This window comes from Nymphaea colorata, chromosome 13 (assembly GCF_008831285.2).
Source record: "Nymphaea colorata isolate Beijing-Zhang1983 chromosome 13, ASM883128v2, whole genome shotgun sequence".
Lineage (NCBI taxonomy): Eukaryota > Viridiplantae > Streptophyta > Magnoliopsida > Nymphaeales > Nymphaeaceae > Nymphaea > Nymphaea colorata.
The window spans coordinates 5,829,089-5,843,453 of record NC_045150.1 but is presented as its reverse complement, the minus strand read 5'-3'; the positions used below and the strand labels follow the sequence as shown (position 1 = coordinate 5,843,453).

The window sequence follows — 14,365 nt, the reverse complement described above, 5'->3', positions numbered from 1 at the left end:
TGGTGGAAGATGTTATAAAGGAAGCAGTGGAATTAATTCTCTTCTAAGTTTCCTCTTTTGTTTTTTTCTTTTTGTGTTCCGTTTCCCGCACCCAGCGTGACGTCCGGGTTGAGGGGTTTTGGGGCAGACTTGGTTGACCTGGATTTGCTTAGAATGACGATGGTGAATGGATTGGGTGGGATTGGATGGGGGCAGCCAGATCCGATGGGGCACCTGGCTGAGGGAGATAAAAGGAGATAAGAGTTGATGAGTTGGGTGGTGTCCTGTTCATATGCGTGTTTCGCTTTTCATCTGCCAAAAAAGAAGAAAAGGCGGACTGCTCCACCTCACCTCCACGTGCGACGCTCCTGAAAGCGCTTACACGGTGTAAAATTTCTTTTGGGACATCTGTCTGGTTGATAGGTTTCTTGTTTTGACGTTGAGACATATTTGGAAATTCATTTACTTGCCAATTCTTTGTAAATATTTTGTTCTTTCTTTTTAGCAAGAGGCTTCCTTCGGTGGATATATATATATATATATATAATTTGTTGAAATTGGAAGGTACAGCTGTCTATTTAATTAATTCTTCTATTGTTTATTGTGAAAATTTGTTGCAGAAAAGGCGAATCATGTTCTTAACTGCTAAGATATCTTTCTTATTGGTTTCTTGTTGTCCTTCGTCTTAAGAAGTTGGAATGTAGAGGCGTTAAAAAATCTCTTCGTGTTTACACTTTTTCTTCTTTTTCTTAATTAAAGAGAAGAACAAGTTGGAGACATTTGTTTGGAAAAAGCTTAGACACTTCACAAGAATGAAAAGGAATTAGCTGATGAAAAGGAATTAGCTGCCGTGGCATATTTTCTTGAAGGGAAATTAATTATATAATGAAGCAGATTCGTGCTCGATTGAAGAAATGGATGCGAGAAGAAATATATGAAGGCACAGGAGAGAGTGCAGTTCTAATAGGATCCATTCCAAAACAACGCGAGATTCTTGGCGCCGAATGCACCAGCCGAATGCACCAGAATTGGGCAGGCTGTTCGATTCTTGTGGACCGTTATTAATGATGACATCATATATAGTCTCTTTGAAACACAAAACATTTACAGAAAATGTGTAATATGTGGCAACTTGTTATTGGTCTCTCGCTTAGCTATCTCAATAGAACAAATTTTGACATTTGGATCGGATTCAGATATAACAAATAACATCCAATTGGATTGAAATTTGGCTTGGGATTCAAAGTAAATGTTGATCTGATTTGGATCGGATATAGTTATAAATGATATCCTTACTCAACGTTTGTACAATGGTTTGGATTCAATATAAAAGTCGAATTTGGACTCGGATGGATCAAATTTATATTACGAATTCAGATTTCAAATTCAGGTATGGTATATATTTTTTAATATATAAATATCTAAAACGGATATGATAACAGTAGATGAACAACTCAAATTCGATCTGTTTGGTCTCTTCCAATTTGTCGCCCTCTTAATTGGAGCTGCCGGATTCGGGTTCAATTTTGCAATACCGCATACACCTTTTAAGGGAGTTGCATTCTGAAAGAATAAGCATAATAAATAGTTAAATGCTTTGTTATAACGTGACAGAGGCACACTTGCTCTAAGCACATGAGCAGTGACACATTCAGGCGCGGAGTCAAGGGAGAGCGGGCAGGATCCTCCACACCCACTTCCCACCTCTTCAAAAAAAATAAAAAATAAAAATTTTACATATTATTTATCTTATATAAAAATTTTAAAAAATAATAATTTGGTTTCTATCACATTTTTTAAACTATGATTTGACTACTCATGAAAAATTTGTAGCTAAACATATACACATATGTGCTTAATGCGTTGGCCCACATTCGAATACTTCCATCACAAAATTTGGGTTAGATTTATAAAGCCCTGTGACATAATGTCTTATGAATCTACCTTAATTTTTTTGAATAGTTTTAGTTAAGTGTAACAATTTGTTATTGATATCAAATAACTTCTAAATGTAAATCATATAATTCACTTTTCCAATAACTTCATCACGGAGAAGCACTTCCAAAGCATTCAAACTTCATTCCTGAAGGATCTGAACACAATAAAAAATATAATGCAAAACCGAAATCACAAGATAATACATTAATCTTAAGACCTAAAAAATAAAATAAAATTTGTAGAAAAATACAGAACAACTTAGACTGTATAAATAAGGCTGCGCATTGTGTCCCGAGGGTTGCGCTGGATACGGAATACATCTCAAAATATACACAATATGCAAGTTGGTTCCAATAATATGAAGGTCCCCCAGCGTGTTCATCAGCTGGTTGGAAAGAAAGCTTGGCCCCGCGCCAGATTTGATTCACTGTCCTATGGTTCCATTGTTGTGGCGGCACCGGCCATATCATAAAGGTGTTGTTGCCGGATCCAATTCATGGCGAAGAATGTTTGCTTTTCCTTGGCATTTCATGCCCTTCAAATTCCGAAGACGATCTTCATGGCTATTACTCAAAAGTTAACTCTGGCGTCTTTATGCTGGTGGACCTTGGAGAGAGAAAGAGGGAGATAGAGAGCGAACGAGGGACAAAAAGACGAAGCATACCTGACGCCGACGGTCGGTGCCGGCAGCCGGTCCGACGCCGGTGGAAGATGAGAGTAGGAGAGAGAGAGAGAGAGAAGAGAGTGCATTCAATTAATACTTATTATTAAAGTTGTTTAACAATAATGACAAAGTTGAATCTCAATTACAATTGCTGTGGAAATAGTTTGCAGTAAAATCAATATAATATAAACCACCCAGGCAAGAGATAAAGCCCTGCTTCATCCCCTTAACCTCAGGATCCAGAGTTGTGGATGGTACCAGGCAGCGAGCTCATTGCATGCTTCAACTTGCACTCGCGGCCCACGGCCCACTCCCCTTAAGATACAAGATGCATAACCAGGTTTTGAACTGGAGATGCATCGCCCCCCTATGCCCATTGGGGAAACCTAGAGATCATGATTGTAAATGAAAATCTAATAGATATGTAAAATAATACATCTAAGCTCTATAGCCACATTATTGGTTTGCCCTCTGCTCTGGATCCTTTAGGTTGTGTTTGATAGCCTTAGATCTTGCATAAAAAGTGTGTTTTTTAGAGATCCTTACTTTGTTTTACTTTGTTTCGGTAGCATGGAATTTAAATCCATGCTATACATGTTAAAAACCATGGATTTAAGGCCGTGGGGAAAGGGACCTGAAATTAAATCCACAGAGTTGAGATCCAAAGGATCTTAGATGACCGCAGATTTCTGATCAAAGACACCCTTATTATGAGTTGGTTCAGAGCTCATTAAGTCATAAAATTCAGATGGTGACAAAGTCTAGTAGGTCATTAGACATCTTTATGTTGACGACAGAGAGACCTAATCTACACAAAATGTTCAGGGAAGCTAGTGAAGAAGATCCCTAGAACACTTCCAAGATGAAGAAAATGTAATAAATACAATATACAAACTAATGCAAGACACAGCGGCACTAGAATAGGACATGACACCTACTTGGGTATCTAGGCTTGGAAATAGATGAACGCATAATACTTAATTCCAAGATGAAAACCAGTCTAATGGATATGAAATTGAAAAACCCCTGATTAAGACTCTAAATTAACTAATACTGAAGAATGCTTATGAATGTTGGCCTAAACTTGATTAAAATCTTATTTTAATTTCCCTCAATTTTTAGTTTTTTATAATTTTTAAAAATTTACTTTTTTTTTTAAGCTCACCGTATAAACCTCATCGTTTAAAACTCTAAAATGTTATTTGTGACTATAATCTTAAGAGTGATGATGGGAAACATATATTAAGTTCGTAAAATGAAGGGCTCTTATGACATCAAAGTTTTGGTACTATAAAGATCAATTTTTTCACAAAAATGACTTGAACTAAAGCATGATTTATATTAAATTAGTGTTCATAAACATATTAAAAAGTTCATATTTTGTTTAAAATATCTCTTAACAAAATTTGAATAGGTCTGATTTTTATCCCTTACCCAAAGGTCTAGTACCTACAAATCTCTCTCTCGATCTCGACAGAAGCTCAGTTTATGGCCTTGTGTCAATGGCTTTGAGGATTATAAAATATTGCATTATAAAGGATTGAAGATTGTCAATTAAAGAATTCACTGGATTTGAGTATCATACTAGGCTTGTTTGGAGCTGTCTTTAGATAAACATGTGTGTGTGTGTGTGGAGAGAGATAGATCATAATTCATAAGCCTCAAAACCAGCCCACACATCTTAATTCATGGGGATCGAACGGATCTCAAGCGTCTCTATCACATGGGATTCCTTACACCTACAACTATTAAAAACTCTGAATTCTATGTTCAAACTTTTGAATTACTACAAATTATTATGTCCAGTTCCGCCCCACATGCTAGTGCTTGCTTGCACCTGCTTTTGCATATCATGGGTTGGACTCCCTTCGATGTGTACCAAAGATTCAAAACCAGTGAATAGGACAGAGGCTGTTGATGTGATTTTTGAACGGAATTTGATTCTTTAGAATCAGAAAATTCAAATGAAACATTATTCAAAAGGAAGTGAGCAACATTTACATTTGATCGGGTTCAATCAATTGGGAAACTGAAAAGCATGACTAATAGTTGCAGGTAACAAGCAAATTCTTTGGAAAATATTTACTACTAGCAACCGAATCTATTCAACCGGTCCAATCTTCCTACCTTCTCAAACTGAACAAGCCCTGAATTCAGGCAGATTGGAACTGATCTTGATAGCACAGATCAGGAGAACAAGACTTCAACTCTCAACCATCAAGCGAACTAGCAAGTTTTCGCAAGGATAAAGAACCTAAGCCGAAGCTTAAAGAAAACAGGCATTTTATATTTCATAAGCTTCATTTATTATCATCATATTAAGCAGTACCGAGAACCAAAATATAAGTAAAAAGTTGGTACAGAACCAGAATTTAGATCAATTAAATTTAAGGAAAATTGGTATATTGGCACGACCACTTTATTAGATTAGAAAAATAAAAAAATCACAAAAAAAAAATGAATTCAGGTTTGATACTGTCAACAGTATGAACCCACGCATTTGATATTGTCAGCCTTGTCGTGGCAACGAAATAAAAAGCAGTGGGAGACCAAATCTCAAATCCTTGAAAACAAAAGCAGCAGATAAGCGAACAAGACCAACAGAAAAGGGCAAACCATTTATGATACTATGTACATAATAACATCACTCAAAAGGCTAAACAGAGCAGCAGCAGCAGCAGCAGCAGAAGAGCTTTTCCTTTCTACAGGCATACAGCAAAAAACCGGCATCGTTATCTCTTCTATCCTTCAAAATTTACCTCTTTCTTGCTCTGCTTTCAGGAAAAAGAAAAGAAAAACAGAAGAAACTAAACTCCCAAGTCTCCATCATGCCCAGCAAGAAAGCTAGAAATCAATAGGTCCACTCAGCGGGCAGGGCGACATCAGGGGACAAGAGTTCCCGCGGTCTCTGGGGACTGTGTGGGCCAACATGTCTCCCCATTTCTCCTCCTCCCTGTGCTGAAGGAAGCCGCCCTTGAATGTCTGAGCAATAAAACCAAAAAAGAGAGTAAAAAATGGATCAAAATGGCTGTCAGTTTCCCAGGGTGCTTTGGTGAGCGTGGGATTTCCAGTCTCTGGTTAAAAGGGCATCTTCAGGTCCCCATATAATCATAAACATTAGTTACTTTTCAGTCGCTAACTTATTTCTCCCTAACTATTGCCAGGACAAATACTGAAATTCCTTCAAATTTTGATAACGGACGAAAATTTTCGAGAGCAGAATCAGGATGGTGACAGTAAAAAGTAAGGTACAAAAATTTCAATGCTGTAGAACATTGCACCATTAATTAAATTAAAAGAGCATCTTGCTCAGTACGATTATTTTAAACATACAAGTAAACCTCTAGTGTCAGATGAGTTAAACAACACTGGAGTAATTTTTTTTTGTCTCAAATGGGTTCTCTGCCAACTTCCATACTTTCAAAAACTTCCTGCAATGAAGCATCTAATCTTTCCTAATGAAAACGTCCACTTTTTTCAATTTCCTGTACTATATGCACAAACATGCCCGCCATTCGCTTAAGCATGTAAAACTAAAGTACAAAAATTTCAATGCTGTTAAAAGAACATTGCACCATTAATTAAATTAAAAGAGCATCTTGCTCAGTACGATTATTTTAAACATACAAGTAAATTTCTAATGTCAGATGAGTTAAACAACACTGGAGTAAATTTTTTGTCTCAAATGGGTTCTCTGTCAACTTCCACACTTTCAAAAACTTCCTGCACTGAAGTATCTAATCTTTCCTAATGAAAACGTCCACTTTTTTCAATTTCCTGTACTATATGCAAAAACATGTCCGCCATTCGCTTAAGCATGTAAAACTTTATCGGCATTGCAATTTTATTGCTTGACAAGAAGAAGAGAAAATGGCTTCGTCTGTCTGGAGACAAATTCCAAAGAGAAGCCGCCATCAAAAATACTAGAAGTAGAAGACACTGAAAAGATCGAAGAAGATGAGGCAGAGACCAAAAGAAACAAAACATCCATTTACAGAGAAGCGGCTTACTCGGCTTCCAATTGCAGAAAGCTTCCGCACTGCGAACGACGCGGGGTAAGAAAACACCCGTGCCTCCCGATTCTCGGATGAAACCGCTCGCCCCCGAACCCACCACCCGGAACGGCAGCCCCCGGCTCTGGTTCCCGAGTCTCGGCGACACGAGCCCCTGCACCACCAAAACAACACCCATTCGATGTCGAAAACGAAGTCTATAAAAAACAGCCGCACAAGAAATTAGGGACAGGAGGAGGGCGCACACTCACGTTCACTTTGAGCTGAAGATGTCCCGGTCTGACCAGCAAGCGAGCCGACGAAAGAGCCGGCTTCGAGACGTTTTGAACCGGTTTTGTTACTCGAAAATCCTGGTAGGGGCACCATGGGTACCCTTGAATGCTCCTCCGGTAATTAACCTGACCAGAGCAGAAGAGAGAAATTAGTACAGAGAAGGGAAAAAGAGCAGAGGAGACGGGCCTAGTTGAAGTGGAATTTTATAATTTCTACCTCTGGAAAGTTAGTGAGGTGGGTCGTGGGGTTATCGATGGTCTGGTGGTGGTTCTCTTCCAGGATAGAGAAGACAAGTTGGTGGGCAAGCGCTTCCATGGAGGAGATGAGGTCGGAAGCCAACTGATCAGATTCCAATCTGGGGTGCGAGCAGCGGTCCGAACGGCAGATTCCGTCCACCACTGGACCCGACAGCAGCGAGAGCCTGTTTTCCAGGCGAGCAGGCGAACCCGCCATTGCCCTCCCACACTATGACACTAGCCTGCCTGTGAGAGAGAGAGAGAGAGATTTTGGAATGGCTAGGGTTTTGGAGGGAAAATTAATGCTCCCCTTGTTCTCTCTTTCTTATTTTATGGCGGAGCGCTTCGACCGAGGGTCCCAAAAGTTTCTTTTGGAAGAGAACACAGTAATTCCAGACAGAATGAGGTCTGATCATCATCCCGGCGCATCATAGGCAAAAGGCCGTTCTAATTTCTAAATGCAGCCAAATTACAAAATTTACGGCACCCCCACACGCCTGCAAAGATGACGGGGCCTTTATTTAATGAATTCTGACCTTAAAAGAATATTATATTGTGAGGTTAGAAAATTGGGAACTTCGCGCCTTCTTTGGTGTTTCAAAAGCAGGCCCGTGTGGTCAATTTGCCGGCACTTACGGGGGGAATAGAAAATAAATATTTTGTGCCGTGAGTCTCTTTCTGTAACATAAGGTGAAGCAATGCTCGGGAAGGAAATTAATGAATCGTCGCTTCGCTTTCCAGGCGTACCGCCGTCGGCCGGCAAATCGAAATTCTGGCGGTTTCCCGAGGGTGCTGCGCCGGCGGAGGCCAGGAAGGAATATACGATTCGTCCACAAGCGTTGGCGGGAAAGCGGTGATGTCGGTCCCGCATCCGCCGGCGAAACCGGTGGCCAGTTGCGCTCATTTCTTCACGATCTGTCGTCTTCACGGGTTCCGACGGCCGGTTCAGATGCGGTCTGGTTTTTACTGTTCCTACCGCGTTTTACTGTTGCTGAGTTGGTATGAGGTGGTAAGACTTTTTCATTAAAAAAAAAACATAAACCTCTCGGAATCCAACTTTAAACGTACAGCCAATTTGAGCTATCCCTCTCGGAGGAGCTATGGTTGTGACATCCTAGACAAATCAAATCTACAGTGATCTACCAAAAGTCTGGCCTACACAGAGGGAAACCGTCCATAGCTCAGATATCTACTTATGGCGACCTACGGAAACCCCAAGTTACCGGATAACCGGTTGGTTGAACAGAAACCGGGCCCCTGATTCAGGGAGAGAGCGGTATTCCGATCTTCGGCGTTCGAGTTTCACAATGTTAAAGCGAAGAAGCAACCAATCCATTTTTCAAGGAAGAAGTAATGGCACGTCTGGAGAAGCTGAGATGAATGTTGATATATTCTTTGATCATTTAAGTATAGGAAAGGGTGCCTTGCATCATTTTTCCATGTCTTGTCTCCCCGCCCTTGAGGAGATGTGAACGAAACGAGGCCATATGACGGCGATGTGAAACGAAGAGGAAGAAGTTCACGTGGCCCCTAATTTTTTTTCAAGCCTTTTGACTTCTTGCTGGTTAGAATTGACGAGGGATTTGAAAGCCAAAGGGACGGGGAGAGAGTTGAAAGATACCGTTCAATTTCAGATGAACGGTTTGGATTTGATGTTTTTGGATGTATATTAAATATAAAGTTAAAATTTTTGTTAGAAAATTTATTTTAAATAAAAATATTAACATCTTAATGTATTTATAAAAACTATTTTCATATTTAAAGGGTTTGGTTTCTGTCTGTGTCTGTGATTTATTGGTTTCTATCAATCCAATATATATATATATATTTGTGTATTACCGCGAAAGCATCGAACGGGTGAAATGTGTATTTCTGATTTGTTTATTTCGCTTTCATTTTTTTTTTCACGATTCTTTCGTAGGTTTGTATGTCATACAGAATATCTGTTTGCCTTTTAATTGAGATACATAGACAAAGACTCCATCATGGAGCTAAAGAATTTTACGCATCTTTAAGTGCATTGTTCTGGTCTCTGCTTAAAAGAGAAATACAAGGTTTTTATGCTTGTGAAAATGATGAATAGAAAATTGTTGCTTTATTTTTATCCATTGACCATTTGATATTTGTTATTGTTGTATGCTTTTTGTAATGGAATGTGCCGAAGATTGTTGCTAAATCGATCGAATGACCAGTTGACAGTATGCAAGCTATAGTACAGAAATTTGTTGTTTATGCATTTGTGCAGAAATGTCATCAAATATATTTTGCAGTTGCAGCTATAGTGCTTCTATGTTGCAGGAAGCTAGACATGTTTGTAAGCACAAATGATGGTGTATATTTAGAAGATGTAAACGACTAAATAAATATGGATGGAGATACAAACATGGATGGTGAAATTAATGTAGATGAAGAAAACACCCTGGGCGATGAGACATACAAAATTGGAGAAACTAATGTAGATGAAGATATTAATTTAGATAATGAAGTTGATATGGATGAGGAGATTAACATAGACAAATCGGTTACAAACATGCTGAAATCGAAACTTGTGCAGAAGAAACCAATTTAACTCCAAATATTGACCATGAATTTGTGCCTTATGTTGAAATGAAATTTGACAATAACAAGAAATAATGCATGTATGACTATTGAACTTGACCCACATACAAATAAGTGGCATGCGTGCAACATTCAATACGCATACAATTTCTACTTGCATTCTCCTTCAAAAGTGATTTTTCGAAAGACATCGAAGAAGATTTGCACTCGTAAAAACAAATACAGTGAATGCTATGGTTGAGTTTCGTGTAAAACCATCAACGGCTATAGAGGTGTTCACACATGATGCCAGTGGAATGGAGCATGTGAGATTTATGCATCATCAATTGTACAAGCACTTACAAAAGGTTGCAAGTAGTTGGTATGGAAAAGATAGTAAAAAACGCTAAAGTATTTGAAGAAAAAACGTGATAAAAACCCAAAATTTTATCACACAATTGAAATTAATGGGACAGACCAAATACGAAATTGTTTTTGGGCAAATACAACTGCCTAGAAATTGCTATTATTATGGTGTGGTGTCATTTGATAAGACATATATATATCATGTCATTGCCCTATAATTATTTAAAAAAATTTATTTTATAATTTGAAAACTGTTTTTTTATTGTCAAACGGTTGGGCCCGGGCCGGCCCGACACCCACCCTTACTAAAAATAACGTAAAAAGAAAAAGAATAAAAAGAAATACAAAGAATCAAAGTTTAAGAAAAGATTGTTTAAAATTCAAACAACTTTGTAACAGTCCCTTCAAAAATCGTGTATAAATATCATCATAAGGGGAACATCACATCATCCCATCAATCCTTTTTCTTCAACCTCCAGCTAAGAAGAGTTCGTCCCCTTCTTCCACCTCCCATTCCTCCATAAATTGATGATCTCAATGACAAGACCTGGCTCTTTTATCTTCGTTATCTTTTGTAACCTGCAACAAAATGTCAAAGTCAACATAAAGAATTTTGTCAATAGACACCAACCGAAACAAAGTATACCAAGCTGAATGGTATTAAGAGAAAGTGACATGCCGTGGTTTGCCATCATTGCAGAGGCGGCAGCAGGCGAGGACCATGATGACCACGCTTAAGCCGCGGGCTAATAGCCCAACAACTGCCATTTCTCTCATTTTGCAGGAGTTTAAGAGCCCAACAACCACCAATTTTCTCGTTTCTGAACAACGAAATGCATACAAAAAAGAAATGAGTAAATGGTTGAAAATATATAATAAATACTTATTTTTGAGAAAAAAAAGAGCCTGCGGGCTAACATTTTCATATAAAAGTTTGTTTCGTTAAGGGGCTGTTTGATGCATTGGAAATATAGAGTTGGAGTTTGAGGGCGAGCACTTGTCTCACCAAGCTTATTCGGTTGAGGACACGACTCGAACCGGGTCCGTGCCTCAGCTGAACCGATGCGAATCAGCATTTCCGTTGGTTAATGCTTCCTGCTCTTAATTGATCAAGTGAACAGGTTAAGTGGTCATAGTTCGTTTGTCATGTCAATGTAGCAGTTTCGTCAATACCAACCCGATGCAGCACGTTAACTTTTTTATTATTATTTTTTAATTTAATAAATGTATTTCATTATTATAAATAAATTTTATATTACAAAAAATTTTATTTTATAATTTAAAATTTGTTTTTTATTGTCAAATGGGTTGGGGCGACCCGACGCCCACCCTTACTTAAAAGAACGTAAAAAGAAGAAGAATAAGAAAAAATACAAAGAGTCAAAGTTTAAGGAAAGATTGTTTAAAATTTAAACAACTCTATAACAGTCCCTCCAAAATTCGTGTATAAATATGATCATCAAGGGAACCTCACATCATCTCCAACATTCTTTATTCTTCAACCTCCACGTTCATTTGCCAAAATAAATTTTTTATGAAATTCTCTGCTCTGGTGTACAATTTGTATGCTTCTTCCACCTCCCCTTCCTCCCTAATTTGATCATCGCAAATGGTTGGGATCTCAATGACAAGACCATCACTATAGGTGTCTCCTCTATCTTCGTTATCTTTTGTAAACTGCAACAAAAAGTCAAAGTCAGCATAAAGAATTTTGTTAATAGAAACCAACCCAAACAAAGTATACAATGAAGCTGAATGGTATTAAGACAAAGTGATATGTCGTGGGGTTTGCCGTCGTTGCAGAGGCAGCAACAGGCGAGGACCATGACCACCATGCATAAGCCACAAGCTAATTGCGCAACAACAGCCAATTGTCCCATTTTGCTCGAGTCTAGGAGCCCACCAACCGCCAATTTTCCCATTACTGAACAGCAGAATGCATACAAAAAGAAATGAGTAAAGTGCTTGAAAATACATAATAAATACTTATTTTTGAAAAAAAAGAGCTTGCGAGCTAAAATTTTCTTATTATAAGTTTTTTTTCACTAAAGGGCTGTTTGATGCATTGGAAATATAGAGTTCAAGTTTGAGGGTGAGCACTCGTCTCGCCAAGCTGATTCGGCGGAGGACACAACTCAAGACGGGACCGTGCCTCGGCTAAGGACATGACTCGAGATGGGACCGTGCCTCGGCTGAACCGGTTCAAATCAGCATTTCCCTTGGCTAATGCTTTCTGCTCTTAATTGATTAAGTGAACAGATTAAGTGGTAATAGTCAATAACTGATTGTCATGTCAATGTAGCAGTTTCGTCACTTCCAACCCGATCCGGCCCGTTCACAATTATTTTTTTTATTTTTTAATTTAGTAAATATATTTTATTAATAAAAATAAATTTGATATTATAAAAAATAATTTTATAATGTAAAAATTATTTTTTTTTATTTTCAAACGGGCTGGGGTGGCCCGACGCCCACCCTCACCTTAAAGAACGTAAAAATAAGATGAATAAGAAGAAACACGAATAATCAAAGTTTAAGGAAAGATTGTTTAAAATTCAAGCAACTTTGTAACAGTCCCACCAAAAATCGTGTATAAATATCATCATCAAGAGAACCTCACATCATCCCCAACATCATCCCCAACATTCTTTATTCTTCAACCTCCCCGTTCATTTGCCAAAAGAAATTTTTGATGAAATTCTCTGCTCTGGCGAATAGTTCATCCGCTTCTTCCATCTCCCCTTCCTCCCTAATTTGATCATCGCAAATGGTTGGGATCTAAATGACAAGACCATCACAACAAGTGGCTCCTCTATCTTCGTTATCCTTTGTAAATGACAACAAAAAGTCAAAGTCAACATAAAGAATTTTGTAAATAAAAACCAACCGAAACAAAGTATACAGTGAAGCTAAATGGTATTAAGAGAAAGTGATACGCCATGGGGTTTGCCGTCGTTGCAGAGGCAGCAGCGAGGAACACGACAACCATGCTTAAGCCGTAGGCTAATAGCTCAACATCAGCCAATTATCCCATTTTGCTAGAGTCTAGGAGCCCACCAACCGCCAATTTTCTCATTATTGAACAACGGAATGCTTACAAAAACACATGAGTAAAGTGGTTGAGGGGCGAGCACTCGTCTCGCCAAGCTGATTCGACTGAGGACACAACTCGAGACGGGACCGTGCCTTGGCTGAACCGGTTCGAATAAGCATTTCCCTTGGCTCATTCTTCCTGCTTTTAATTGATTAAGTGAACAGGTTAAGTGGTAATAGTCAATAACTGATTGTCATGCCAATGTAGCAGTTTCCTCACTTCCAGCTCGATCCGGCCCGTTAACAATTAAATTTTTATTATTATTTTTTAATTTATAAATGTATTTAATTATTAACAATAAATTTTATATTATAAACAAATATTCTTATAATTAAAAAATTATTTTCTTATTGCCAAACGGGCCGGGGTGGCCCCACACCCACCCTTATTTATAAGAACGTAAAAAGAAGAAGAATAAGAAGAAATACAAAGAATCAAAGTTTGACGAAAGAATGTTTAAAATTCAAACAACTAAGTAACAGTCCCTCCAAAAATCGTGTATAAATGTCATCATCAAGGGTACCTCGCATCATCCCCAACATTCTTTATTCTTCAACCACCTCGTTCATTTGCCAAAAAAAATTTCGATGAAATTTTCTGCTCTAGCGAACAGTTCCTCTGCTTCTTCCACCTCCCCTTCCTCCCTAATTTGATCATCGCAAGTGGTTGGGATCTCAATGACAAGACCATCACTACAGGTGGCTTCTCTATCTTCGTTATCTTTTGTAAACGGCAACAAAAAGTCAAAGTCAGCAAAAAGAATTTTGTGAATAGAAACCAACCCAAACAAAGTATACAGTGAAGCTGAAGGGTATTAAGAGAAAGTGATGTGCCGTGGAGTTTGCTGTCGTTGCAAAGGCGGCAGCAGGCCAGGACCACAATGACCATGCTTAAGCCGCAGGCTAAAAGCCATACACCTGCCAATTGTCTCATTTTGCTGCTCTCTAGGAACCCACCAACCGCCAATTTTCCCATTACTGAACAACAAAATGCATACAAAAAGAAATAAGTAAAGTAGTTGAAAATATATAATAAATAATTTCTTTTGAAAAAAAAAAAAGAGATTGGGAGCTAAAATTTTCTTATAAAAGTTTTTTTTCGCTAAGGGGCTGTTTGATGCATTGAAAATATAGAGTTGGAGTTTGAGGGCAAGCACTCGCCTCGCCAAGCCGATTCGGCTAAGGACACGACTCGAGACGGGACCGTACCTTGGCGGAACCAGTTTGAATCAGCATTTCCCTTAGCTAATGCTTCCTGCTCTTAA

At 38.5% G+C, this 14,365-nt stretch overlaps 1 protein-coding gene across 1 annotated transcript; it reads right to left on the bottom strand.

The window, feature by feature from the left end:
- Positions 1–5,184: 5,184 nt before the first annotated feature.
- LOC116267240 (uncharacterized) lies at positions 5,185–7,543 on the bottom strand. Its single transcript, XM_031648865.2, has 4 exons — positions 7,084–7,543; positions 6,846–6,992; positions 6,592–6,748; positions 5,185–5,563 (listed from the first exon to the last, which is right to left on the bottom strand). Exons 1-4 carry the CDS (start codon positions 7,318–7,320, stop codon positions 5,433–5,435), a joined length of 672 nt encoding a protein of 223 aa, XP_031504725.1. The 5' UTR covers positions 7,321–7,543; the 3' UTR covers positions 5,185–5,432.
- Positions 7,544–14,365: the final 6,822 nt, after the last annotated feature.